General features: G+C 52.4%; 7 protein-coding genes across 7 annotated transcripts; 4 read left to right on the top strand and 3 right to left on the bottom strand.

Annotated features, from left to right (window-relative positions):
- Window positions 1-941: 941 nt before the first annotated feature.
- Window positions 942-1,998, top strand: GUITHDRAFT_117065 (hypothetical protein; the record flags this gene model as incomplete). The annotated part of the gene is made up of 8 exons (XM_005823693.1): window positions 942-1,110; window positions 1,155-1,210; window positions 1,264-1,347; window positions 1,400-1,480; window positions 1,522-1,555; window positions 1,606-1,757; window positions 1,807-1,855; window positions 1,904-1,998. The coding sequence occupies 8 exons, from the start codon at window positions 942-944 to the stop codon at window positions 1,996-1,998; spliced, it is 720 nt and encodes a 239-aa protein (XP_005823750.1).
- A 1,003-nt stretch (window positions 1,999-3,001) lies between these two features.
- On the bottom strand, window positions 3,002-3,759 carry GUITHDRAFT_117064 (hypothetical protein; the record flags this gene model as incomplete). Its single annotated transcript, XM_005823692.1, has 3 exons — window positions 3,002-3,335; window positions 3,387-3,405; window positions 3,489-3,759. The coding sequence occupies 3 exons, from the start codon at window positions 3,757-3,759 to the stop codon at window positions 3,002-3,004; spliced, it is 624 nt and encodes a 207-aa protein (XP_005823749.1).
- A 1,916-nt stretch (window positions 3,760-5,675) lies between these two features.
- GUITHDRAFT_145509 (hypothetical protein) lies at window positions 5,676-17,347 on the top strand (the record flags this gene model as incomplete). Its single annotated transcript, XM_005823691.1, has 33 exons — window positions 5,676-5,859; window positions 5,904-5,959; window positions 6,013-6,096; window positions 6,149-6,229; window positions 6,280-6,313; window positions 6,397-6,515; window positions 6,667-6,719; window positions 6,769-6,818; window positions 6,871-6,947; window positions 7,003-7,097; window positions 7,424-7,460; window positions 7,544-7,584; window positions 8,027-8,074; window positions 8,168-8,247; window positions 8,474-8,573; window positions 8,795-8,853; window positions 9,184-9,225; window positions 9,689-9,752; window positions 9,806-9,855; window positions 9,981-10,044; window positions 10,239-10,302; window positions 10,466-10,492; window positions 10,729-10,815; window positions 10,874-13,219; window positions 13,567-13,693; window positions 13,833-13,879; window positions 14,134-15,195; window positions 15,494-15,853; window positions 16,252-16,308; window positions 16,481-16,540; window positions 16,592-16,681; window positions 16,869-16,940; window positions 17,144-17,347. The coding sequence occupies 33 exons, from the start codon at window positions 5,676-5,678 to the stop codon at window positions 17,345-17,347; spliced, it is 6,021 nt and encodes a 2,006-aa protein (XP_005823748.1).
- Window positions 17,348-18,260: 913 nt separating this feature from the next.
- Window positions 18,261-20,718, bottom strand: GUITHDRAFT_145508 (hypothetical protein; the record flags this gene model as incomplete). Its single annotated transcript, XM_005823690.1, has 12 exons — window positions 18,261-18,407; window positions 18,725-18,779; window positions 18,993-19,023; window positions 19,072-19,108; window positions 19,365-19,430; window positions 19,487-19,522; window positions 19,920-20,008; window positions 20,062-20,141; window positions 20,190-20,263; window positions 20,300-20,324; window positions 20,373-20,575; window positions 20,659-20,718. The coding sequence occupies 12 exons, from the start codon at window positions 20,716-20,718 to the stop codon at window positions 18,261-18,263; spliced, it is 903 nt and encodes a 300-aa protein (XP_005823747.1).
- Window positions 20,719-21,650: 932 nt separating this feature from the next.
- Window positions 21,651-22,730, top strand: GUITHDRAFT_117061 (hypothetical protein; the record flags this gene model as incomplete). Its single annotated transcript, XM_005823689.1, has 1 exon — window positions 21,651-22,730. The coding sequence occupies one exon, from the start codon at window positions 21,651-21,653 to the stop codon at window positions 22,728-22,730; it is 1,080 nt and encodes a 359-aa protein (XP_005823746.1).
- Window positions 22,731-22,863: 133 nt separating this feature from the next.
- GUITHDRAFT_117060 (hypothetical protein) lies at window positions 22,864-23,769 on the bottom strand (the record flags this gene model as incomplete). Its single annotated transcript, XM_005823688.1, has 1 exon — window positions 22,864-23,769. One exon carries the CDS (start codon window positions 23,767-23,769, stop codon window positions 22,864-22,866), a length of 906 nt encoding a protein of 301 aa, XP_005823745.1.
- A 608-nt stretch (window positions 23,770-24,377) lies between these two features.
- Window positions 24,378-25,857, top strand: GUITHDRAFT_145506 (hypothetical protein; the record flags this gene model as incomplete). Its single annotated transcript, XM_005823687.1, has 10 exons — window positions 24,378-24,447; window positions 24,496-24,561; window positions 24,673-24,731; window positions 24,976-25,032; window positions 25,082-25,129; window positions 25,179-25,225; window positions 25,277-25,337; window positions 25,401-25,475; window positions 25,523-25,605; window positions 25,806-25,857. The coding sequence occupies 10 exons, from the start codon at window positions 24,378-24,380 to the stop codon at window positions 25,855-25,857; spliced, it is 618 nt and encodes a 205-aa protein (XP_005823744.1).
- Between the last annotated feature and the right edge of the window lie 234 nt (window positions 25,858-26,091).

The following is a 26,091-nucleotide window of genomic DNA, read 5'->3' as shown; positions in this document are numbered from 1 at the left end:
TGACACAGAGACACCAACAGACGGAATCATAAAAGACAGGCAAAAAGAGCTCGCAGCACAGCAGGATGGCAGCTCCTCACCAGCCTCCTGGCGGCGTCTGGCAGGCTCAAGTCATAGAGAGAGCGCAGGCTCTCCTCGGAGATGACGACGACCTGAAGGTCATGGCGATGCTGGGCAAGCTTGCGTCTGGGGTAGACACGGACAGAGGTAGGAGGGGAGGGAGAGCTCATGGGGTAAGGAGGTAACAAGAAGGCAGGACGATGTACTCAAAGTTAAGTTAAAAATCAGTACTAGTTTTACAATGGGGGGGAGAGGGGAGAGGGGGGAGAGGGGAAGGGACGTACATTCCCAGTCGGAAACTCACTACGCATCGGTTCATACGGTACAAGTGGTCGCGGCTTACAGCGAATGGGAAATCAGTCGGAAACTCACTACGCATCGGTTCATATCATACAAGCGGTCCCATCGAATCGACCCTTTTTACCTTCCTATATCCGTTTTGGTTCTCGTAAAAGCGTGACTTCGATGGGACTCGGCCGACAGTGTATCGGAGAATACCTCCGCCTGGTTTCAAAGTTTCGTCCCCACTACGGCCCTCGTGACCGTTTGACCGGGCGGCGCCGCGGGAGGCCGTGACCCGGCGGAGAGCGTGTCCGTTAAGACTGAGAATCTTGAAGCCCACTGGGCCAGCCTAGCCGGGCCGTCTCAGCAAGTTACATTATTACTTGAGTCACTTTATGCAATCACCGCCGGTGCCACAGCCTCGGTATGGTAGTACGGTCAGACCCAGAGTAGCTTCACTTAACAGGCTGCGCGACAATTAGAAGCTTAGAAGCCTGAGTAGTAGAGGAGGCTTGCCACGGACGCCTTAACTGTGCGGCCGCTAGTAGTAGCAGTTTGCTCCGGACTCCGAGCCCGCGGCGTAATGCTATCATAGTTGGATGAGAGTCCCCATGATGAAGGGAACGAAAATCCAGGAGCAGCACGCAAGGGACTTGTGCCTGACCGTCTTGCTCGTTTTTGCGGGGTTGGCGATGGTGGGCTACGTGGAGGACGACGAGAACGTGATACTGCTACAGAACAGAGCGATCAGCACTGCATCGCAGCAAAGTAGATCCATCGTGCTGTTGTGAAAGCGCTGACTAGTCTATCAGGCTTTCTTCATGACCTCAACATGACCGACGGCGAATGCTTGCAAGTGCTCATACAAGTATGAACATGTCTTTCTACAGGACACTGTAGCCCGTGACACTCATATGAAAGATATCCCCGGAGCTTGTGGGACCTCTCAGAGAGAACGAGAACGTGACGTTGGGCGGTTATCTCAACCACAACGCCTTCACGATGGTCAGGAGCTACCTGAGCTTATGTGTTGGTCTTTGATGGTCTTGTCTTGAAGGTATGCCCCCTTGGTGAGTGCAAGGAGTTGCAAGAAACCAAACATGTCTGCTGGATGGGAAGACGGCATGCATATGACAAGGTGAAATCAATCGTCACGAGCGACAATTCACATGTCGGCAGTTGGGATTTGACATGCAAGAGCTCTCCCTGGCAGGTACATGGTGATGCCATGGACGTGAGCGAAGCTCTAACATCAACTATCAGCCACGGCGACGTTCAAGATTGTCTTGTTTGCAGGAGAAACAGGGAACCAGAAACGCTCTCGGTCCTGCCTTAGGGACTATCGGACGTTTGCTAGGGATCTTGAAAGGATGGTGTCGACGTACGTTGGTGCAGGAGAGCACTTCATCGTGCAGGTTGCCTCTCCTCTTGCAAGCTATCTAATGAGATTGACGCCCTTGAAAGACCCTGGACCATTCCAACAATCTCATCCTACAGTTGTCAGCTACTCGAGGTCTCTTGTGCTGTCGTGCTCCTGTTGCTCTCACGCGCTCCATGACAGCGCAGGAGATCATCTTGCGGGTTGCTGATCTGGTGGAGGTGGATTGGATTGAGCCAACGTGCGTTTACTTGGAGGAAGTTGCAGCGAACATGTGAAACCTGCGCAACCCTAAACAAGGAGGAGGCTATGGAACATATCATTACATGTTGACAGGTCGACATGGCTTCAACATCATCATCAAAGCAAGAAACCATGTCGCCGATATGGGTATCATCTCTATAAACCCCACATCAGCGGCTTCCAACCTAAATGCTTTGATCGAAAGTTGTAGAATTTGAGGAAAGTTCCTGCTGAAATCGCAGAGTAGAACTTTGTCAGATGATAACAAGGCTGCCACAGAGACATCTGAAGGAACAAAGCCAAACAATATTTGTTCAAAGAATGTTTGTCTTCTCCGACGACCTTGATCTTGTTGAGGACAGGCCCTTTCAATGTATATCGGATTTATCGTTTTCATTCAAAGAAACCAAAACAAAGTCTTGGAATGAAAAAAACATCACATACACAAACCAAAACAAAGTCTTTGAATGAAAACAAAAGCAAACCAAAACAGAGTCTTGAGATGAAAACAGACACGCACGCATTGTATTGGTTCAATCCTCTTGATCTGATGGGATCCGATGGAAGCGAATGTAGACTCCTATTTTTTAATGTGCATTCTTAGATGAACTGCCTCTCTTTCCTTGTTGTGTTGAAATTGTTTGTGGTATTATCATTTCTGGCACCAACCTCCGAGAAAAGGAAATCGGAACTTGATACTTTGCACTTGGTTTCAGATTGTTGCTCGTGGTGGTGGTAGATGAGGAATGTAAGTAAAAGAAACCATCTCGATCTCACAGCATCAGCATCATCCTGGTCAGTATCTTGAGAATTTGCAGTCGACCGATAGTACACCACTCTCATGCTTCTTCTTTTTCACTCAGGGGAGGTGCTGAAGGCGTAACATCTTGTATTTTGTTTCTTGTATCGGTTGACGACATTCGAGGAACGCAGGAAGAAAGGATAGACCCTCGATAGTATCTGTAGACCAACAACAAAGCCAGAAGCACAGTCGGAAGAACGACTGAGATCACAACGATTGTTGTGACGCTCGACTCCCTAACAGATGCAGGAGGAATCAGAGATACAGGAGGTTCCGAAGATACAGGAGGTTCCATAGATCCAGGAGGTCCAGGAGTTGGTTGTTGCTTTGGAATTGATGGTGTTGTTTTTAACGGAGTTGATGATGTCGTTGGTGCTGGAGTTGCTGTTGAAGTCAGTGCTATGGTTGTTGCTGGAGTGGATGGTCTTGTTTGTAACGGAGTTGACGATGTTGTTGGTGCTGGAGTTGGTGCTGGAGTTGTTGCTGGAGTTGTCGCTGGAGTTGATGTTGTTGTTGCTAGTAATGGAGTTGATGTTGTTGTTGCTTGTAATGGAGTTGTTGATGTTGTTGCTTGTAATGGAGTTGTTGAAACATGATCAAGACAATCAGTTTCACTCGCACATTGATTTAGGTTCGCGTCCTTGACAGCAAAGCTTGGCCAAGACGAATGATAGCAGGGTAGATTGTTGTTGCTCAGGTCCAAAGTATTAAGGGAGGGCAAACCCTTGAAGGCCTGGGAAGAGATGCAGGAAAGCTGGTTGTTTTGGAGATATAGCTCTTGCAACGCCGGGAGCCCGTCGAAGACTCCTGCAGGCAGACTCTTGAGACTGTTGGCGGAAAGATGTAGACCCTTTAAGCTAATGAGCCCGTCGAAGATCCCGACAGACAGACTCTCCAGCTTGTTGTAAAAATACAGATACTGCAAGTTCACCAGTCCGTCGAAGACCCCATCAGATATTTGCCGAATTTGCAAATACCCGAAAAAAGTCAACATTTGATAACCCAACCCAGGACTACTTCCACAGTCAACCCCACAGCTCCCCTGCCTCGACAACAACCCCTCATCCGAGACAAGAAACGTGCAGCTTACACACTCCACGCTGCCTGCCGCCTCGGCCTGGGGACATATGCCAGCCAAGACTACAACCCATAGCACACAGACACACATCAGCCTCCTCATGGACTCCAGCATGGAAACTCTTGCTGGAAGTTCACCCCACCCCCTGAGTGTTAAGTTGACAATTTTAAAATTCTCCCCCCAACCACCCCCTGGTTTCTCACAAAAAGAGTGACCCAAGGCTTAAGATTTGTAACGGTCTCCATTTTAAACCTCTTCCTCACGGTCACCCCACCCCCACCATGGGGAGGATGCTACCGGCGCGGTTAAAATACTTGACCACCTTTTTTTAATAGGGCCTACTTACATTATTTTATTTACGTTAGAATTTGCCCGGCCACGTAGTAACACAAATTTAAGATGACTACTGCAATCCATTTTAAATGCGAAACAATATTATAGAAAAGAAACTTGTACTGTAGATCAGTCAATCGGAAGGACTGGTCTGCTCGCTAATGATGATGATGATGATGATGATAACGTGTTTTGCTCCGGTTTGCCTTTCAATAAACGATCCGAGTAATGATGATGATAATGATGATAATGATAATACTATAATGATGATAATGATGATAATGATCATCCGATCGGATAAATGATAATGATGATGATGATGATGATGATGATCAGCCGATGATAATGATGATAATATACTATAATGATGATAATGATGATAATGATCATCCGATCGGATAAATGATGATGATGATGATGATGTGATAGGAGGTGGAGCATGATATTCGTGATGAGTGTTTCAACACAAAGGTTGCACCGCCTGATCCCATCGTGCGTTCGGATGGTGAGTTTTACCAAGTGGATCGTATCTCGTCGTGGGAAAGGTCGTCGTGTGCAGTACTTGATCAGATGGAAGGGTTATGATAATCCTGCGTCTGATTCTTGGTTGTCATTTCGTGAATTGACGACGCCATTTCTTCGTCAATTGATGCGTGAGTTTCATTCGGCTAATTCTAATTCCTGATGCAGCCAAGTTCATCGAGATGTTTCTCAGATAATGATGCGCTTGGGAGCGTAATGATAGGAGTTACCTAAGCGGTTACGTATACTTCAGTTAACTAGCTTGTTTTATCCTATCGGTTGGACAACGTTCAGAGAGCGCGGTTGTGTTGAGGTCCTGGTTTGCTTGTTAAACAAGTTAGCAAGTTGGTTCAAGTTCACAGAATCAAAGAGCATCATCAAGGATGGTCAATCCCTGACATGATGATAATGATAATGATAAATAATCAGTGATGATGATACTGATGTTAGGGCTTGGGTCCCGCGGCCTTGCCACACCATCAGCACTTAGATACCATACAGTCTATCTCTCATGTGCTCCTCAATTCGATTTCGTGTGCATCAAACATGGTCTTGAGCAAACCTGTCTTGTTGTAGCTAAGGTCCATACGATAAATGCATTACTTGGCATAGTACAAGTTTAACAAAAGGCCGGGATGAGGGTTGGTTCTCGCTAGTTCTCGCTGTATGTACTCTCCTGATTGTCGTCCGTCCGGTTTTTCTAACTTGTCGCGCCACTCGACCCGGCCCGAGCGCTGCCGGGCCGAGCAGCCGCCGGGAGGCTTTTAGTCACAATATCCTAGCTAGTTTTTCAGTAGGTTTTGTTTTGTTTTAACCTTTACAGCCTTTCAGTCAAGACTTGTCACCCGCATGGCGGTGCGCTTGAAGGGGCGCGAGGCGGTCGAAGGAGGGAAGATGTTGAGAGGAGACAGCAGTCATGATCTCCAGAGCTCTCCGTGATAGCTCGCAGATCAACATACTGTAACGCATCCAAGACCATGGATCATAGCTGGATGAGAGTCCCCATGATGAAGGGAACAAAAATCCAGGAGCAGCACGCAAGGGACTTGTGTCTGACCGTCTTGCTCGTTTTTGCGGGGCTGGCGATGGTGGGCTACGTGGAGGATGACGAGAACGTGATACTGCTACAGAACAGAGCGATCAGCACTGCATCGCAGCAAAGTAGATCCATCGTGCTGTTGTGAAAGCGCTGACTAGTCTATCAGGCTTTCTTCATGACCTCAACATGACCGACGGCGAATGCTTGCAAGTGCTCATACAAGTATGAACATGTCTTTCTACAGGACACTATAGCCCGTGACACTCTTCTGTAAGATATCCCCGGAGCTTGTGGGACCTCTCAGAGAGAACGCGAACGTGACGTTGGGCGGTTATCTGAACCACAACGCCTTCACGATGGTCAGGAGCTACCAGAGCTTATGTGTTGGTCTTTGATGGTCTTGTCTTGAAGGTATGTCCCCTTGGTGAGTGCAAGGAGTTGCAAGAAACCAAACATGTCCGCTGGATGGGAAGACGACATGCATATGACAAGGTGAAATCAATCGTCACTAGCGACATTCGGGGATTTTCACATGTCGGCAGTTGGGATTTGACATGCAAGAGCTCTCCCTGGCAGGTACATGGTGATGCCATGGACGTGAGCGAAGCTCTAACGTCAACTATCAGCCACGGCGACGTTCAAGATTGTCTTGTTTGCAGGAGAAACGGGGAACCAGAAACGCTCGCGGTCCTGCCTTAGGGACTATCGGACGTTTGCTAGGGATCTTGAAAGGATGGTGTCGATGTACGTTGGTGCAGGAGAGCACTTCATCGTGCAGGTTGCCTCTCCTCTTGCAAGCTATCTAATGAGATTGACGCCCTTGAAAGACCCTGGACCATTCCAACAATCTCATCCTACAGTTGTCAGCTACTCGAGGTCTCTTGTGCTGTCGTGCTCCTGTTGCTCTCACGCGCTCCATGACAGCGCAGGAGATCATCTTGCGGGTTGCTGATCTGGTGGAGGTGGATTGGATTGAGCCAACGTGCGTTTACTTGGAGGAAGTTGCAGCGAACATGTGAAACCTTTGCCAGGTTCGCATACGTGACAAGGAACTTTGCGGCGGGAAAGATTGTCCTATCAGGTGGACGAGAAAAGAGGAGCAGCAGCAGTGTTGAGACATTGTTTACCTCCAGGATCGTCGGAGGACTCGAGGCTGAGCACGAAACTCTTCACCAAGACCATCGCGACCCCTCTCAACGGCAGCGGCCAAGTGAGTCGACAGGAGGAAGAGGGGACTGATATTTTGACGTGTTTGTTTGGTGCAGGTCATCGCCATTGCAGACACAGGGGCTGACTTTGACAACTGCATGCTGTGGCAGCAGCCGTTCCCCTTCCCTTGCCTTGGGAGTTATCGATATTGGTGAACAACTCCCTCCTGCTCCTTTGGCTTCCATGATGCTGACGCTGATCTTGATCCTGAACCTGATCATGGTTGTTGTGTCGTTCTTGATTTTGTTTTACAATCTTCTGCCTGGCTGTACCCCCTCTCCCCATCTCATCCCTTGCCCTGCTTGTTCACACCCGCATCATCCTCTGCTATCTGGCTGAACTCTTGCTCGGCAGCTTCATCGTCAGCTCTGCCATTTTCTCCTCGTGTGCAGTCCCAGATTCCTGCTCAACGTCATCATATGCCGGGTGATACAAGTTGAACCTTTCGTACTAGCTCATGGTCTTGTATCCTTGTAGTTTTCTGGCTCAGCCCGACTTCGTTTCCTTTGTTCGGGTGAGCGACCTGGACGTATCTGTCCCAGCTTTTTCTCTTGCTTTCCCTCTTCCTCCCTCCCTCACGGTGTTCGTCATTGCCAGGAGATGCAAACGAGAACTCAAGATGGTCCTCTGCTAGCCGGGTGAGCAAGAGGATGAAGTAAAGAGGGGAGGAGCCGCGAGAGGAGGAAGGGAAGGAAAGGGAAGAGAAGGAAAGTGGGGAGGGAGGGGAAGGAGAGCAGGAGAGGCCATGGGGGAGGCACGGATGTTGGCGGAAGAGGAGGAGGATGCGGCGAGCTATGAGGAGGAGGGTGGAGGCGAGCTGGGGATGGAGTGAGAGAGGAAGAGGAGGAGGGACGGAAGTGAAGCTGGAGCAGAGGGTCCGCGGACGGTGCCAGCGCAGCAACACCACCGATGGATACAATGTTTACGAGCAGAGAGCAAAGGATACAGCAAGGATACAAGTAATCGTCTTCTTGCTGCCGTGTTCTCTTCTTTTTTGCCTTTCTTGCTTCTGTGCGCTTGTCTCCTCACAGTCCTGCGCTGCCCTGTGCTCTTTACCTATGACTGAGGATTGGGATGCAGTTTTTCTTTGCGTGGCGACTCTTCGATGGATCTTCTTCTGTCCGCATGGTACGTTGCTGGAGGCTGCGACGGAGGAGGAGGAAGAGGAGGAGGAGGAGGAGGAGGAGGAGGAGGAGGAAACAGCTTGACGCAGGATGGCAGGAGTGAAGTGCGGCCGAAGCTGCTGGAGATTTTGACATTGGACTCAACCTGTCTGAGCTGTGGAGGAAAGATTGTGACAGGTGAAGGCCGTATGAGTGAGAGGAAAGCTGAATGATATGAGGATGAAACGTTCCTTGTTCTAAGACTTCTTCCCTCTCCTCGTTAAGAGAAAGTTTTGTCGTCTGTTGGTTTGCGATCTGATACAATTTCCCTTTCATCCTTCTGATAAAATGCTGTCAGCGTTCCATAGTTGCTCTGTCGTTTCCTCTTGCTCTTCATCACTGTCTCTGAAACACTCTTTTGCAGAGCAGGGAATTGACCGATTCATACCAAAGCAATCAACAGCGTATGAGAAAACAGACACCACGCCGCAGCTTGTTATGGATACGATAGGAACGGAGTACAGGTGATATGCCGATAACGGGAAATAAGCAATGCATTTTCTTGTTGTATCTCGTGATTTGATGTTCTTGTTCAGTCCATTCATGCAGAAAGGTGAGGATGTAGCGATTCTACATGATTAATGTGTAGAATTGCTACATCATGTAGTATTGCTACATCATATCTTTCATCTCCTTGTGTTGGGATGTCTGTCATGTTCGTTGTGGCGCTCACCCTCTCATTCAGATATTTCTCAAACCTGATGTTCGAGAAGTGCATGTGCTGGTTCACAACTCCAAGCCCCGGTGATGAGACGTCGCTTTACACATCAGCTCCGTCCTCCTCACTCTAGTCCTTCTCCTTCTCCTTTGCTTTCTTTCAGTGCTTCTTCTCCTTCTCTTTCTTCTTCTTGTCCTTCTCCCTCCCTTCACGTCTCGTCCTCCTTGAGCTTCTACTCCTCCTGCTTCTCTATTTCTCCTCCCTCTTGCTTCTCCATCGCAAGCTGATCTCTGCCCTCCTTTCTCTTGTCTTTCTCTTCGTCGTCCTCCCTCCTTGTTTTCTGCTTGTCGTACCTCTTCCACTCATTCTCTTCGTCATTTCCTTCTTCATTGCCTTCCTCTCACGCTCGATCGCAGGGACGATCACGCCTGTAGTATCTGAGCAGTGGACCGGACCAAGTGAGTGTAAATGCAACAACATGTTCTGGTCTAGATCACTCGTTTCTCGTCTTGTCAGCCATGTCATGTCGTTTCCTCTCTGGATTCTTGTTCTGATATCTTATGCCCTTCCCTTTGGTCATGTGTCTTGACCATCTTCACTGCTCTATTGAATTGTAACATCATGAAATCTCTGTCTCTCTCTCTCTCTCTCTCTCTCTGTCTCTGTCTCTGTCTCTGTCCCGCGCTTCTTGTCTGTTTCTCTGACTTTCGTTTCCTACAGTCCCTCCCATCCGTGAACTGCAGGCACTTTCTTTTTCTCACTCTCCTTTCTTTCATCTTGTTCACTTCCTACTAGGCCATGGCATCGGCGGCTTTCGTCCAATCAGATCGCAAACCGAGTGGTCTCTTCTTCCCTTCCCCTCTCCCTTTCCTTCCTTCCCTTTCTCCTCTCACATTCACCGGCCCTCATTCTGACGTGCAGGCCTGCCGGCGCTCGACACCAACTTGTTGCAGTCAATGTGCAACATCACGAGAGGAGGCGGAAAGTGAGATGGAGGCGTCAAGGTGCCGCAAACGCTCCTTCATGACCTCCTGCCAGGTACCCTGACCCGAGGTCGCTTCCAAGATATCCCAATGGGACCCTACCAGGTCCTGCTGAGATGGATCATTGCGATGCCCTTACATTTGATCTTCAGGGTTGTGCACGAGTCTTCAGATCAGCTGGGTTGAAGCTGGAGCTGTTTGAATGATGTTGATGTGAACGAATATGGCAGGGCGGAGAGAACATCACTATCAACCCTTGCAACGTGACCTGGGATCCAAGGTTGATCGAAGCAGGTGAAGATGCTGTTGGAAAGTGTTGTGTCATGCTGGTGACATGTTGCTTTGATGGTTTGCTCTTGTTTGTCTTGCTCTTGTTTCACTGCATACATGTCAATTCATATCATGTCAGATTTATGTTGTGTCAGATTTATGCTGTGTCACATGCATGTTACGTCAGTTTCATGTTTGTATTAATGATTACTTTGCAGCTATTTCCCAATGCGTCTCATCGTACTATCTCGGCGAAAACTTGTATGGACTGCAGACTGGAAGGTGAGACAAGGCAGAAAGGAGGCCCAAAGGTGCGAGAGATGCGAAAAGCATGGGATGAAGCAACAAGGACAGACATATCGAGGAGAAGAACAAAGTAGACACAATTGAGCATGGAGGAGCCAGGAAATGTTTTACATGACGGTGATGATGATAATGTTTGCAGCCCAGAAGCCAATTCAGCGCTCTACACGTACAACACAACACAGGCAAATCACTGCTCTTCTGATAACTTGCCTTCCGTCCAACCCTCCACCTCGTCCCTTCGTTTCTTCCTCTCCTGCTCTCCTATATCTTCCATTCTCCCTCTTTCCGTTCACCCATCCTCCTTTTTTCCTCTGTTTCCTTCTTGCCTCGCCCTCCTTGTATCCCCTCCCCTTCCCTCCCCTCCTCATCTCTTACCTCTTCTTTTCTCTTCTCCTCCCCCAGGAGTGGTGGAAGATCTACACGACAGTCCCTCCATACGACAGGGCAGATCACTCCAGGAGGAAGCTCATCGGCTACTACACGTTCCCCGTGAGCTCCTGCTGGGCTTTCTCCTGGACAAGGTCACCCTTGGCTGACTTGCTCCTAGGGCTGCTCGCCGTGTGGCCTCTGCAACCGCGTCCGCATCGACATCTCCTCCTTCCCCTCCAGCTCATTCTCGCGCTCCCTCCCAGCTCTGCTGGCCAGGACCGAGGCCCTGTCGATCCAGCTGGCTCCTCTGACTGACGACTGGAGGTTTGACGAGTTTGCGGCGAGGTACACGGACTTCAGCCTTGTCATGAACGTTGACGTCACAGTCAACAATGAGGCCAGCAGGCAGGTCGCTCAGTTCGGCATTGCAGTGTGCGTGCTGAGCAACGAGACGTTCGCCCGGTCCACGAGCGCCCAGCTCAAGGACCTGAGCTACTGGAACACGACCTGTCTCAACAGCCAGGGCTTCCAGCACCTGCTCTCTTCCTCCTCCTCCTCCTCCTCCTCTCCTTTCAAGGTCAACGTTCCGTTCTACACCATGGCATCCAACTCAACCCTCCCCAAGACAGCAGACGGGTTTGTCATCTACGTCATGAACGCAGCGAGTCAGGCCGGGGCAGTGTCCGTCTACGTGAGCGTGCGAGGGCAGCTGTATGCTAACTCGATACCCTGCAGCGACAAGCGCGACGGGGATCTGCTGCCTTCCTTTGACAGCAGGACGACTAAGATTAGGAGTGACGATAGGAGGGGAGTTGACTCGGTCGGGGACGCGAACGTTTGCGCAGACACCAACAAGAACTACTGTGACGGCTCCTCCTCCTCCGGGCGACAGGTTGACTTGTGTGGGGTGTGCGGGGGTGGCTGCTTCCCCCCTGCCTGCTCCCTCTCCCACTGCATCTCCTCCTCCTCCCTCCTCGCCCGCGTCAGGTTCGTCGATCAGTTCGCAGCAGCAGGAGGGACTGTTTCCCGCACCTTCCTCCCAGCTCATCGCTGCCCCAGCGACTACGGCAGCATCGTCCCCTGCCTTGATCTCGGATGCTCAGCGGCGCTAGGAACTTGTCAGGGAAGAAAGGAGACGTACAACATCGATACCCTCCTGCTCTCCCTGACCTCGGGGGCAGAGTTCAAGTTCCCTGCTGGGTCGCTGCTGGTGGACGGGAGGAGGGACGACAGGAGGTGGCTGCTGACAATCTCCTCCTTCCTCCCGATCCAGGGAATCTTTCGCAATGGGCAGGACGGGGCGATCGGAGGAGTGCAGCTATCGCTACTCCCTGCTCCTGCCGTCATGCTCTCGTCAGCTCCGTCGCAGCTGCAGGTGCTGGGGACCCTGGCGGAGCTGGAGCAGGCGCTGAAGACGTTCACCGTCACTTGCTCCTCCTCCCCCAACAACATCCTCGACAGGCAGCGCCTGCTGCGCATGGAGCTACAGCTATTCCTCAACGGGACGTCGGTCAACCTTGACGGAACCATAGGAACTCAGTGCAAGGTGGGATGGCGAGGGGCGGGATGCAACATCGTTCAGCACAGGAAGGAGATAGTTCTGTCCTGTGCTCCTCAGGACCAAGGAGCTCGGTTCATCGCTCCCTCGGACATGCTGCCGGGAAGGAGGCCGATCCTCAACAGGCAAGGGCACGGGACGCACGTTGCGGCCTCGGCAGGAGGGGAGGCGTACGATCCGGTTGCGTTCCCTTCCCTCCCTCTCTCCACCCCGCTCAGCATCCACAACTCCATCGCGAGCTCTGCAAAGCTGATGGTTGTTGACATCTCCTCCTCTTCCTCCCTCTACCTCTCCCCCCCCGACTCCATCACTCTCCTCCTCACCCGCCCCTACAACGACGGCGCCAGGATCTTCCTGAACCCCTGGAGCTGCTCCGACTTCCGCTGGTGGAAGGAGCAGGAGACTTCTTTCAGCTACAACTACCTCATCGCCCAGGACGCCTCCCTACACGGTGACCCTCAAATCTGCAACCGCTACACCATCGACTCGCGCGATGTCGACGACTTCGTCCACTCCCATCCCGACCTGCTCGTCATCTTCTCAGCTGGCGACTCGGAGGGAGGTTACAGCAGCGTGTCCTCCCCTGGCACCTGCAAGAACTGCCTCACCGTCGGCATGTCCCAACTCTGGGAGCAGGAGGAGGTGGCAGGAGCTGAGTACCTGCTGGACCAGTGCAGGCCGGAAGACTGTCCCCAGCTGTTCTGGGAGCAGGGGTCCGGGACGAGCGGCGTGTGTGTGGACTCCTCCTCTTCTCCACCTTCCCAGCTCGCCTCCTGCTGCGCCTTCAAGTATGGGGGGGACAACCCTGAGACCATCGACTACCGCAACCAGCTGGGGTTTGCAGTCTCTCAGCAGGGGACTTTGACTAGCTACGTGTCAAAAGTTGCCAACGCACCGCCCACGTACATCGGCAACCTGTACACGGACAAGTCCAGGCTAAAGATGGAGCGAGTCAAACCCGAGCTGGTCAGTTTGACACCTTCCATGTCAAATTTGCCCCACCTGCTTCCCCACCTGCTTCCCTCCTCCTTTCCTCGTCTCAAAGCGTTCTCGTTCATTGTTTCCTTGAATTCTTCGTTCCTCCACTTGCCCCTCCCCTCTCTCCCTCTCCCTCTCTTCTCTCTCTCCCTCTCTCCTCTCTCCCTCTCTCCCCCTCTCCTCTCCCTCTCTCTCTCTCTCTCTCTCCCTCTCTCCCCCTCTCCTCTCCCCCTCCTCCTCTAAGTCTTCCTCCTCTCAGTCTGATTCCTTCTCTCTCCTCGATCATCCCCCTTGCTTGCCCTTCTCTTCTCACCCTCCCATCTCGTTCCTACCAGATGGCTCCCGGTGTCAACGTGCTAAGTGCGAGGTCCGATGGCGATCCAAACTCAGGAGGAGTTCGAGGATGCAGATGCTGCATGAACAGCGGGGGAGACGACAAGTCCTCCATCGTCGCTCTGACAGGTGCTCCTGCTCCTGCTCCTGCTGCTCCCGCTCCCGCTCCCGCTCCTGCTCTTGCCCTTGCCCTTGCCCTTGACCCTGCCCCTATCCCTGTCCGAGCTCCTGCTTCTTGTTTGCGTCACCTGACTCTGACTTGTTTCAGGATCGAGCATGTCAGCGGCTCAGGTCGCTGCAGCTGCAGCTCTTGTGGTGAGAGTTTTATCTTCTCCCTGTCAACCTCCTCCTCCTCCTCCTCCTCCTCCTCCTCCTCCTCCTCCTCCTCCTCCTCCTCCTCCTCCTCCGCCCTCCCCTTCCCTCCCCTTCCCGCTATCTCACCCAATATCTCCGTCCCTCACTTCTCCCCTCCTTCTCGCCCTCCCTTCCTCCACACAGCTTTGCTTCCACTACTCCCTCTCCAAACATCCCTCCTCTCCTCCACGAGGACCTAATTCCTACCTCCTCAGCGCTCCTACTTCGAGCAGGGATTCTTCCCCCTGGGGACTGCAGGAGGGAACGTCTGGAGCCCGAGCGCGGCGCTGGTGAAGGCTGTGCTGTTAGCGTCAGCAGACAAAATGCTGAAGAAGGAGGAGGCGAGTGGGGAGAGAACAGACATTTCCTCCCTCTCCCTCCCCAACCCCTACGAGGGTTTCGGCCGACTTCACCTCCTCAACGTCATCCAGCTCAACGAGCAGACGCCGCTGACCGATCGCTGCACCTGCCTGGGAAGCAACGACCTGCTGTTCTCTCCCGCCAACGACCCTGACGGGAAGAGGAAGCAGCTGCTTGGGCCCAACTACGGCAAGACTTGCGCGCCATGGGACAAGAACCTTTGCAACGAGACGCTGGTGGGAGGAGGAGAGCCAGATATCAGCTGCTGCAAGTCTTGGTGCTGGGTCTCGCCCACATGCCAGGTTGCCATCCCCTCTCCGCGCTACCCGGGCATGTTCTTCTCCTACCTCATCTGCCCAAGCGACCTGTCGGTGCTCGACGCCTGCCCCTGGCGCAACCAGGCAGTGAACATCAACGTTCGCATGCTCGTAAGGGACGCCAAGATCGTGGGGGCAGCAGGGGAGGGAGTGAGCAGAACGTTCGAGGACTTGCAGGCCAAGGTCTCCCCCCAAGAGTTCTCGCTCAGTCAGAACGATACTCTCCTCTACTCCCTCGCCATCACAGGGGCCAGTCAGAGCAGCCCCTTCAAGGTCACCCTGGTGTACACGGACCCGGCTCCTGCTCTCGCCTCCTCTACGCTCCTTGTCAACGACCTCGACCTCTCCGTCTCCGTCACCCCTATCACCGCAGCCATCGGCTCGTCCATGACCATGAATCAAGTCCTGCAGCTCCCGGTGAACCAGGTGGAGGAGCAGACATACTACGGCAACGGGAAGCTACTTGGTGATGACGTGAACAACGTCGAGCAGGTTCGGATCACGCAGGCTGGGCCCAGCGTGGTCAACGTGACTGTGAGGGGGAAGAGGGTTGTGCAGGGGTTGAACACAAGTGACCTTTGCCAGACCTTTGCCATCGTTGTGAGTTTTCCTTGCTCGTTGTCTTGGGCACTGTGCTCGTGTTCGCTGTTCCTCTCCTCCTCATTTCATCCCTTCCTCTCTTCCTTTTCCTTGCCTTCGTCTTGCTCCTCCTCCGATGCCACACCAGCTCCTCATCCCGCTCCTCCTCCTCTCCATTTCAATGATTCTTCCCTCTCCGTTCTTCATCACATTCTTATCTCCTCGTCCTCGTTCTCGTTCTCGTCCTCGTTCTCGTTCTCGTCCTCGTCCTCGTCCTCGTCCTCCTCCTCCTCCTCGCTTCTGATTGAAGAGGCTCCAGGTCTCAGGAGACCTAGCAGGGCTCGTGGGGGACAGTATGCAGGCTGACTACACGGGGATGCGATACGGTATCTGCGGGAGGCCGGCGGGGCCGGCGGAGGCGAAGAAGAAGTCGCAAGTCTGGAAGCTTATCATCGCTATCGTGATCCCCTGCTTCGTCGGCCTCCTCATCTTCATCTGCATCATGAGATTCCTCTACATGAAGAGAGTCAGGAGGCTTGCGGGAGGAGGAGGAGGAGGAGGGATGGAGCAGTTCGCAGGGATCAAGTACATGAGCACGGTGACACCGCTGGAGTGCGTGTCGGGGAGAGCGAGAGGAGGAGGGCTAGATCGAATTCTTCTCGAGTTCGGACAGTCGCAGGTGATGACAATGATCATTGTGTGCTGCAGGCAATGATGACAATTTTGTCTGCTGCTGCTGCTGCTTCTGCTTCTGCTTCTGCTGCTGCTGCTGCTGCTGCTTCTGCTTCTGCTGCTGCTGCTGCTGCTGCTGCTGCTGCTGCTGCTGCTGCTGCTGCTGCTGCTGCTGCTGCTGCTGCTGGTGACGATGACGATGACGATGACGATGGTGGTGGTGGTGGTGGTGGTGGTGGTGATGGTGCTGGTGATGGTGCTGGTGGTGGTGGGGATGGGGATGGGGATGGGGATGGGGAGGAAGAGGAGGATGGTAGTGGTGGGAGTTGCAGGTGTTGATGGCGTTGATGATGTCGACTACAATTATGACGACAACAACTTGATATTGCCTGATCTGCAACATAGGATGGATATTACGTTGGTCAAACATGTTCCATCACAGCAGGACCAGGATCAGAGCAGGTAAACATTGTCAATGACAACCATCAACAAGATCTCTCACTGAATTCCTCCTCTTCACTTCTTTTCATCTAACATCTTGTCTTCACATATTCTTGCCTCATTTCTCTAACTTCCTTCTCCTCTTGACATTTCGACTTCTCCCCTCTGCTCACCCCACACACTTTTTCCTCAGGGCCCGGTGATCATAACAGATTACGATGGGTCGACAGCAGTTGCCTACGGCAACTTCAAGGTGCCCTGATCGCACTTTGTCAACTTCCTCCGCTGAACATGTTCCGTCAAGACCGCCCCAACAACAGACTCCTACTACACCATCGGAAACCATGGCAGGTCGGGACCGATCGTGTCGAGAGCAAAGATTTTCGACTACAAGGTGACTTGACTCTGTTATTTTCTTGGATAGTCGAATCATGTCGGAGAAACTTGTTTGATAGCAAGCTGAGATGTCCCTTGTCTTCGATTGGCTCTCTTCTCCTCTCCTCTCCTCTCCTCTCCTCTCCTCTCCTCTCCTCTCCTCTCCTCTCCTCTCCTCTCCTCCTCTCATCCTTCTTCTCCCTCAGGTCGGCGTACTCGGGATGATCGGAGCTCCATGGATGCCCAGGAGAACGGCAGACTCGTCGATACTGCAGCGGGTGAGGACAGGACAGGACAGGACAGGACAGGACAGGACAGGACAGGACAGGACAGAACAGGACAGGACAGGACAGGACAGAAGAAGAAAGTTGTCAGGACTTGGCAGAGATGAGATACGAAAGACGGATGTAGAGCTAGTGGAGATAACGACGATGAGGGGGAAGAGGAGGAGGAGACGGAGGACGAGAACGAGGAGGAGCAGGCAGAGAAGCAGAAGAAGGAGCAGAAGAAGTCTGCGGGGAGGGTGGAACAAGAGCAGCAGCAGGAGCAGCAGCAGGAACAACCAGCATTGTTCTGTCGAGCGTCTAACAAGCTCGTTAAGGACATGGTACAGTCAGTAGTCGAGGCTCGAACGACTCATGGACAGAAGACAAGAGATCAGCTGGCGCGCCTCAACATCGGGTGATGCTCCTCCCTCCTCTCTCTCTATCCTCCCTCCTGCTCCCTCTCCTCTCCTGCTCCCTCAGCCCACAACCTTCTCCCCCTCACTCCTCCTCACTCCTTCTCTCTCCTCCTCAACCCTCCTCCTGTTCACTCGTCCTCTTCCCTTATGGTTTCCTCCCCACCCTCTCTTCACTCCTGATCCTCCCTATCCCCTCCCCTCCCTTCCCTGCTGCCTCCTTTCCCTCTCTCCTCTTCCGCCTCGTCCTCTCATGCTTTCTCAGCTCCCCTTCTCTACTCTTCTCCCATCTTTCCTCGCTCTCATTCTCCCTCCTCTTTGCCGTCCAATTTCTCTCTGTCCGTGACCGTCGCGTGTCTCGCAGGGCGTCGGAAGTGTCTCCTGACCTCGCGGAGAGGGTGGAGGCGGTGAAGGCAGGAGTTCATGTGGGAGAATACATCAGGAGCGGTGAGTGGAGCAGCAGGGAGAGGAAGCGGAGCAGGAGGAGGTGGAGGAGGAGGAGGAGGAGTTGATGACGACGAGAAAGAGGAGAAGGAATATGATGATGATAGAGAGCAGGAAGAGGAGGAGGAGGAGCGAAACGAGTACACTTAGAGCTGATATGTTGCCCTCGTGGCAGCGGACATCTTTGCAAGCAATCTTGAGAAGGAGGCGCACAGGGTTATGAGGAGCAGAACGGAAATTCTGAAAGAAGATTATGTTGTTTCCATCGGCAACACGGTGATGAGTCTAGTCTTGTTATTCTTAGCTGTCGCTCATTACTGCCTCCTGCTCCTGCTCCTGCTCCTGCTCCTGCTCCTCCTGATCTCCTCCTGTTTTCCTCGCCTCTTCCTCTCTCTTCCTCATCTTCTCTCCTTCCCCCTCCTCCTCCGATCTCTCTCTCCTTCACTTCCTCCCCTCTTCGTCCCGCACTTCCTGCTCACCAGGTGACTTTCACACCCGAGCGAACTTTGCGAGGTTTGTCCGCCACATCCCAAGGCTTCTCACAAGCGCCACCGCTCAAGAACGCGAGGGCGAAAGTGAAGCGATCGACGGGAGTGCACGGGGTCAGCGGGGATTTGAGCTTCTGGGATGACAACATGGAGAGCAATTTGTACCCGCGGTGATGATGGGAGCTGGGAAGGAGGAGGAGGAGGAGGAGGAGGAGGAGGAGGAGGAGGAGGAGGAGGAGGAGGAGGAGGAGTGGAGAAGTGTAGACGAGTTTGTCACACGTATAGCAACAAGGAAATTGATATTCACAGGAAACGCGATGGAAAAAAATTGCATGCTGCGAGCCTCCGGAGGAAAAGACGTCCCTCCGACCCGCTCGCTCGGGTTGTTTCTAGTCAAACTCTTTGCTGAGAGCGGGTCAGAGAGGAGAGTTCTTGAGCAAAACATGTCTACCAGGATGTGGTCGAGTTCGCAGTGAGCGACATCTCCGAATGACAACACTTCCCACCTGGTCAAGAAACAGCTGCATCAACCAACAACAGGACGATCTTGGTTACACAACAATGATGATGATGATCAGGATCATGATCATGATGGTCTTCATCATCACAACAACATGATCTCAATCATCACAAGAACAGCATTGTCTTGATATGACAGCAACGGCATGATCTTGATAACACTACAAGGACATGCTGTCATCCTCCAACTCTCATCTCACTTGGTCCCAACATATCTCAACTCGCACAGGCCTGAACCAAAGTGAGAAGGAATCTCGCTGCGGCAAGCCTCCGCCTCACATGAGTTCCTGATCTTGAAGTCCGCGTGCGCTTGCGACTAGTGAAGCTCGTCAGGTACGTTGCAAGCAAAGTTCGTCATGACTGTAATGATGGGGAGAGATGAAGCAATAAGGACATGGAGAGAGCAGAGTAGAGAGGAGAGGACAGGAGAGGAGAGGTACATGGGTGATAAAATGTATCTTAGGATGATGAGCACAAGTACACTTGGGGTAAGCAGCAAAAGGCTGGGGCAGGGGAAATCAAGTTTAAGAGGGGCGAGCGGAAATGGGAGCAAGTCGATGGGAGACTGAAACCTGAGGGCTGAACGGAATTCCCAGCATCCATCGCATGAGCAAGCTTATCACCGCTCCATGGGTAACCTGACGACATTTCTCAACACCTTGGCACTCACACGCTAAAAATCTCTGGCACTCACCACCAGCGAGACCTTGCCAGGATGGTTCTGAGCAACCTTGAGCAAATGTGTGAGCCAACAAGGATAAGATGGTGTGTCATCTCATAGAACACAACAAGAAGATAGATCTGATGTCTCGTTTCAATCAGTGTTGAAACACACGAGCTTTCATGAGCCTATGCATCATTGTCGACATTGAAACGAACAAGTTTACATCCTGCAAACATTGCATCGTCCTGTCCAGCACTTCCCGTCTTGAGTCCCCTCCTGGTACCTGCGATTATCCGTTACATACTCATCGTCCTCGTCACGTCGTCGTAAATATGCCACCAACACAACCGCCATCACCATCACCATCACCATCGTCATCACCACCATCACTATCACCACATTCACCATCACCATCACCATCACTGACGTCCACACCCTCGTCACCAAAAATTCCTCTCCCTACCTTGTAATCAAGATCCATCTTCGCAAACGTGCTCATCTCCTCAGGATATCTTGACTTCACTTCCTCCCTCGTCAGTCCCTCGAAGATCCCTGCAGAGGAGCCCAGGTCAATCAATGTCTTTCTGGAGGAGATTCTAGTTCACCGAATCCTCTCTCTCTTAGTTTCGTATCTGTGTGGATCGTATCAATGCCGATCTCTGCCGAGATGATCTTTGCCGTATCCCTACGTCAGCATCAGCACACCGGGGGTGCGACAAGACTTCAACAGCACCGAGCTCTCTCAAGATCGGAGCTGAACACGTTGTCTATCATCTTGTTGGACTCCTTCAAGCGCTTCGGCAAGCTCTTCAACACCCATCACATCGCATGACATGGCTTCACCTTTCCGAGGAGCTGTGCTTCTTGTCTTGCAGCAACGGATCAAAACAGCGCAGCAGCCCCAGCGTTCGCTTACCTCCCTCTTGCAGTCAGGGGAGAGTCCATATGCCCCTGATACCGGCCTTGAACATTCCATTCCGTCTGTCCATGACGGACCAGGAGGATCGTTGCTGGAGCTAAACAGGATCGAAGAGCTGGAAGCTTCATCCCCTCCCCTCGTTGCGGCTTCCCGGACTTGACGGAGTGCTCCAAAGGAACTGAACAAAATGACGCCCCACACTGCAGCACAGGCTCACTCCGACATCGTCGCATCCGAGTGTGAGATGGCTCGTCGCATCTCGGATCATCTCTCCTCCTCTTACCTGTAGCTCCACCAAGATCACAGCACAAGCAAGCCATGCTCGCGCCATGGAGGCGGCCATGGAGGAATCACTTGCGGTATCGGGAGCCACGGAAGCCGGCAGACACCGGGGGCCCGGGGCCGGGGGCTGGCCCGGGGGCCCGGTGTCCGGTGACGGTGGCAGCCTTCGTCCGGCAAAAGTGTGTCCGATCCGGCAGCCTGTCGGGGGGCCGGGCGGGACGGGCCGCCGCTGAGGGGCCGGACTCCGGGACCACCGCCCGCGGCTGCCGCGGCCGCCCTCCCGAGTCCCGGAGGCTGAGTGTGTGGGGCTGAGAGTCGGTAGGCTCGGCGGTGGCGGCGGGCCCGGCCCGGCGGTGCGTGCCAGGTTGCCTCAGCCCCTCTCAGGCCCCACTGACCCATCGGTCAAGTTTAACTGCGAGGAGATTGAGCGAGATTGAATCTCAAAGTATCTCCTCAAGCAAGATCTGTTAACCCTCCGACCCCTCAATTGTTGAGGATAGACGGCACTAATTCACAAAGTACCGGTTTATTCCATCTATCTATGGCTTTCAAGAACAGGTGGGGTAGTACACCCTACCTCGTGCTGTTCAATATTGGTCAACGGACCCGAAACAAAACAACCCACCATACTCCACCTGGCAGCACTACCCCCCTCGTCGCTGCGTAGGAGGCGCCATCCATCGAAACGGGCCATGCGACCACTCTCAGAGATTAGCTAGAGGAAGATGAGAGGAGAATAGGGATGACGAAAAAGACAGTTTTGCGAACAGCGAGGCCAAGAGAGAATGAAGAGAGGAATTTGTTGAAAAGTTCAGGACCTGATAACGACACGACGAGAGTATACAGAAGAAGTTTCAAGGTCAGCAAGTCGAAGTTGCAATCAATCCAGACGAAGTAGTACGGGCAACTCGAAAGCAGAACATCGAAAATAAGCTGATGTGATAGATTTCAGACAAATCAAAGTGACGTGAGCTTGCAGGTTCTGATTCAGGTATGGTCAGGCATTCAATGACACGATCCAAAAGCTGGAGCTCTTCATCGTTTGACCATCGAGAACGCAAGTTCGATCTTTTCAATGACTCAAATCAAAAGCTCGAGACATCCTCAGTCTTTGACAACATGCTCTCTGTGTTTCGCAAAAAGATGAACCTCGAAAAGAGCATAGACAGACTATACGAGCAGAAGCTCATGGAGTCTGAGTTACAGCAGAAGGAAAAGTTGATTCACTTCAAGGTTTCCGACGACTCTCCTTCTTCGAATGCGGCACCTGTTCCTTCTGAATGTCATCAAGTGAAGAACGATGACGCTAAGTCAGGTTCACCGAGATCGGCTTCTGTACGTCTTGTGACATATTCAACAGATACCACTTGTGTGAATGGACCGGCCTTTGTGCAGACTTATAAGTCGATCCAAGATGAGGTTGAAAATGTCCAGATACAGCTGGATGGTGAAGAAGATGACCTCGTGCCACATGAAGTGAAGCCGCAGGAACAAGCAGGCGATTCTCCAGTGAATAAGCAGATCCCGGACAGGAAAAGCTTGTCTGAATCTTCGCTGAATGTATCGCCCCCCAAGGACAATGCTGCTCCAACCAAGACGAGCTATTACATAACAGTGAATTGCTGTCCCCCTTACAAGATCATCAGTGCTAGCGGAACCTGGTTGGATCGTTTTGGATTCCATGCCGACGAGGTGTTAGGGAGATCGTTGCGTCTCTGTTATGGGCCTCTTACGAATGCTGCGAGCCTCTCAAAGGCTCTGACGGAAGCAAGCACTGCTACAGGGAGTGTGAACCATCTTGCTACCCTCTATGATCGTAACGGCACGCAGATCCTGTGCAGCATGAATGTAAATGTAACCAAGGACGAGCACATGATGATCATACTGCTGCACGAGGTGGACAAGGATGAATCCAAGGACAAGAAAAAGTCTTCTGAGAGCTATGATGCTGCAACTTGCAGCCGACGCTCAAGATGGTCAGACTCAGGTACCGCGGATGAGTCTCTGGGCAGTGGGGTCCTGGCGCATCTGAAAGCTCTGAGAAACTACCGTTGCCTACAGTCAAGCACGTAATGGATACAGTCGTTCATTTCCGCTATTTGTGTCCTAGTGCTATGGGAGCATTGTGGTGCCCTGTAGATTTTGTTTATTGTTTTATCCTGTTCGTTGAGAACGCCACCAGCTTGCTCCTTTCAGCTGCTTGTTCTTACCTCTTGTCCTTGATAACAAAGAATGGCACTGCTCCAACTGATGCCAATGCTATCCCCAGCATGTTGATACTAGAAAGATTCTCTCCAAACTGCAACCACCCAAACACACACAGGAAGGGGAGGCGGAGGGAGTTGATGATAGAGTGAGTCACCGCCGACACTCTGGCCAGAACGAGCCACGACATTTGAAGGTAAAGGAAGAACGTCAGCCCATTGATGAGAAGGTGAAGCGCAAATCCAGCGTCTGCGTGCAAGTGACCGCTGACCTCGTCGAGCTGGTTGATGCGAGGAGAGAGGAGCAAAAGGACAAGAGCTTGCTGGCAAGCTCCCAGGTACGAGATCTGGAAGAAGAAGTTACAGGCATCGAGCGAGTACTCCTGCTTCAGCCTCCTCGTGTAGATCCTGATCAGGGCCCACGAGAGGTTGCAGAGAGTGACGGTGAGAATGCCCCTGTATGTAGCCTGCTTCTGTGACAACGAGGATAAGATCGCTCCCACAATGATGGGCCCGAGAGACACGATCTTGAGCCAAGACAGCTTCTCCTTCTTGTTGAGGTAGAAGGAGAGGACCATGGTGAAGAGAGGCTCGGCGGCGCGATACGTCATCACGATCGAGATGCTCATCATGCGGATCGACTCGTTGAGGGTGACGAAGCCAACCACAAACCAGAAGGAGACGAAGGCTGTGTAGCGGAGCTGGTAGAAGTTCGTGAGCGGCCTGTAGGGAATGAACCCGAAGACGAAGATCATGAGGAACCCGCACAGGGCCGACAGGCTCAGCTGCGTCAGGGTCAGGAGCGCCCAGTGTAAGTTCACGGTCTTGGTGGTGTTGGTGCAGACGACGGAAGAGAAATACCATATCGCAATGTACATGCAGAGCTCGAAGTCCAGCCTCTTCCTCATGATGCGAGCTTCTTCACGTTCAAGGCATGGCAGTCAACGGACGGATCGGGACAGGACGGAAGGGATAGCTGTAGTGAGAGGAAGGGATCCGAGTGCAGGGAGTGTCAGAGAAGCATAGAGGAAAGGGAGGAGGAGGAGGAGGAGGAGGAGGAGGAGGAGTCTCTTATGGGATGCGAGTCCCTGGAGCTGGCGTCCACCCTGTCATACCAACGGGATACTGACTTTGGCCCTCGCTCCCTCCCTCCCACCCCTTCAAGGTGTAATATCCTTTAAGTATGGTATTAAGTAATATGGATATACTTCCCTATCTCAAGCTTCGCCCTGCCCCCGTTTCGGCCTCCACTCCGAATTTTCGCTCTTGCTGCCCCTGCTCCTGCTCCTGCTCCTGCTCCTCCTCCTGCTCCCGCTCCCGTTCTTTCCTGGTCTTGCCTTGTGTTCCCATCATCCATCACGACCTCCTCTCTCTCTCTCCTCGTGTGCATTGCATCGTTCTTCTGCTCATCGTCGGCATCGACCCTACCGCCGTCGGGCAAGGTCAGCATGGCAGCCCCGACCGCTCGCGAACCTCCTCATGCAGATCGCAGGAGACGGTCGTCTCATCCTTCAAGATGGACGGGCGGCTGGTGGGTCTCAGCAAGAAGATGAGCTGGCTTCTCCGCCATGGCGCGATCTCAGCTGGTGAGGAGTTAGGGTGGGACGCCTGCCCATGACGAGTTGTGATGGCAGGGGTCGCAATGGAGGATGATGGTACTGTATCGGTGGAGGAAATGCTGAGGCATGCGAGTTTCCGAGGTACGAGGGGAGGGGAGGAGCAGGACGAGCAGGACGAGCAGGACAAGCAGGACGAGCAGGACGAGCAGGAGAAGGAAGGGAGGAGCAAGGGGAGAAACTGATCTCCAGCAGGATACACCGTTGCTGATGTCCGTAAGGTGGTAGAACACAATGACAAGAAACGATTTGTGGTGATAAACATGTCCTCCTTCCTCTTGCTCTCTTTTTCACTCTTCACGCTCGTACCCCAGCTCTCTCCAGCTATCCATCCCTCCCCTCCCTCCCCTCCCTCCCCCCCTCCCCTCCCTCCCTCCCCCCCCCTTGCCTTGCCTTGCCTTCTCTTCCCTCCCTGCCTGCATTTTTCTTCCCTTCCTACTTAGCCTCTCCTTCCTCCTAACTTGCTGTTTTGCGTGCTTGTGACTCGGACGTGCTCAGTTGATCATGGCTGGGGCTCAACTGAGAGTGCGAGCACAACAAGGGCACGGGCAGCTTGTGAATATCTCATGTACTGATCGAACACGTTGCTGATGTCACTTGCAAGGTTGCAGCACATGTGAAGCAGGAGAACTTGTTGGAAGCGATGAGAGAGGTGGGGATGTTGTTTGTTGCGGCGATGACGATGACGATGAAACTATCAGCCGCCACAAGTTTGCATTCATGGAACTTATTTGAAGCATTGGGACTTGTGAGTTTTCTCGACATGACAAGTTAGATGTGAAGTGCGAGCATTGTGAAGGATCAGACAAGACGGATTGAAGAGAATGAGCAGACAACACATTCATTTAACAGACCTCCAGGTCAGCCAAGTCGTCGATCTAACAAACACATTTTGTAACTCACGTTTGTTTCTTTCCTATCAGCCGAGGTCAGGCCAGGAGAAAGTGAGCGGTTTCAGAGAAAACTGCGAATTGTTGATATTCGTAGATGCAGCAAAGGTGATAGAAGTAAGGTTGGGTTCTGACATGTGATGAATGTTTCACAGGCGATGCAAGATGGATGTAAGTTTTATCGATCGGGCAATGGGGTGATCCTTACAGAAGGATTTGATGGAGTTATACCCGCAAGGTGATGGAGTTGCGTTTGGCTGGCTGTACTGGTGCTTTGAACTTTGAATTTACATGTTGTGTTTTGATCTCAGAATTCACATGTTGTGTTTTGATCTCTGAATTTACATGTTGTGTTTTGATCTCTGAATTCACATGTTGTGTTTTGATCTTTGAAGTTACATATGCTCATGATGTCTGCGCTGACAACGTTGAATTCAGATACTTCCAGCGGGTGACAAGAAAAGATGGGACTGAGTTTGCCATGGCATGAGATTTGAAGCATATCAAACGTTTAGACACAAGTCAGTTCATCCTGTTTTACAAAACAGTCTGCTGCGTTGCAAATGTCAATCGTCTTTGTTGGTAGCAGACCGAAGTTGAGCCGAGCAGGAGAAGGAGGAGGTGGTCGTGGTGGTGGTTGTGGCGGCGGTGGGTAGGAGGAGGAGGAGGAGGAGGAGGAGGAGAAGGAGGAGGAGGAAGAGAGGAGGTGGTGGTGTTGGTGGTG

The sequence above is a fragment of the Guillardia theta genome, assembly GCF_000315625.1.
Source record: "Guillardia theta CCMP2712 unplaced genomic scaffold GUITHscaffold_104, whole genome shotgun sequence".
Taxonomy (NCBI): Eukaryota; class Cryptophyceae; order Pyrenomonadales; family Geminigeraceae; genus Guillardia; species Guillardia theta.
Note: the sequence above shows the minus strand (reverse complement) of the source record. Positions and strands in the feature narration are given on the sequence as shown.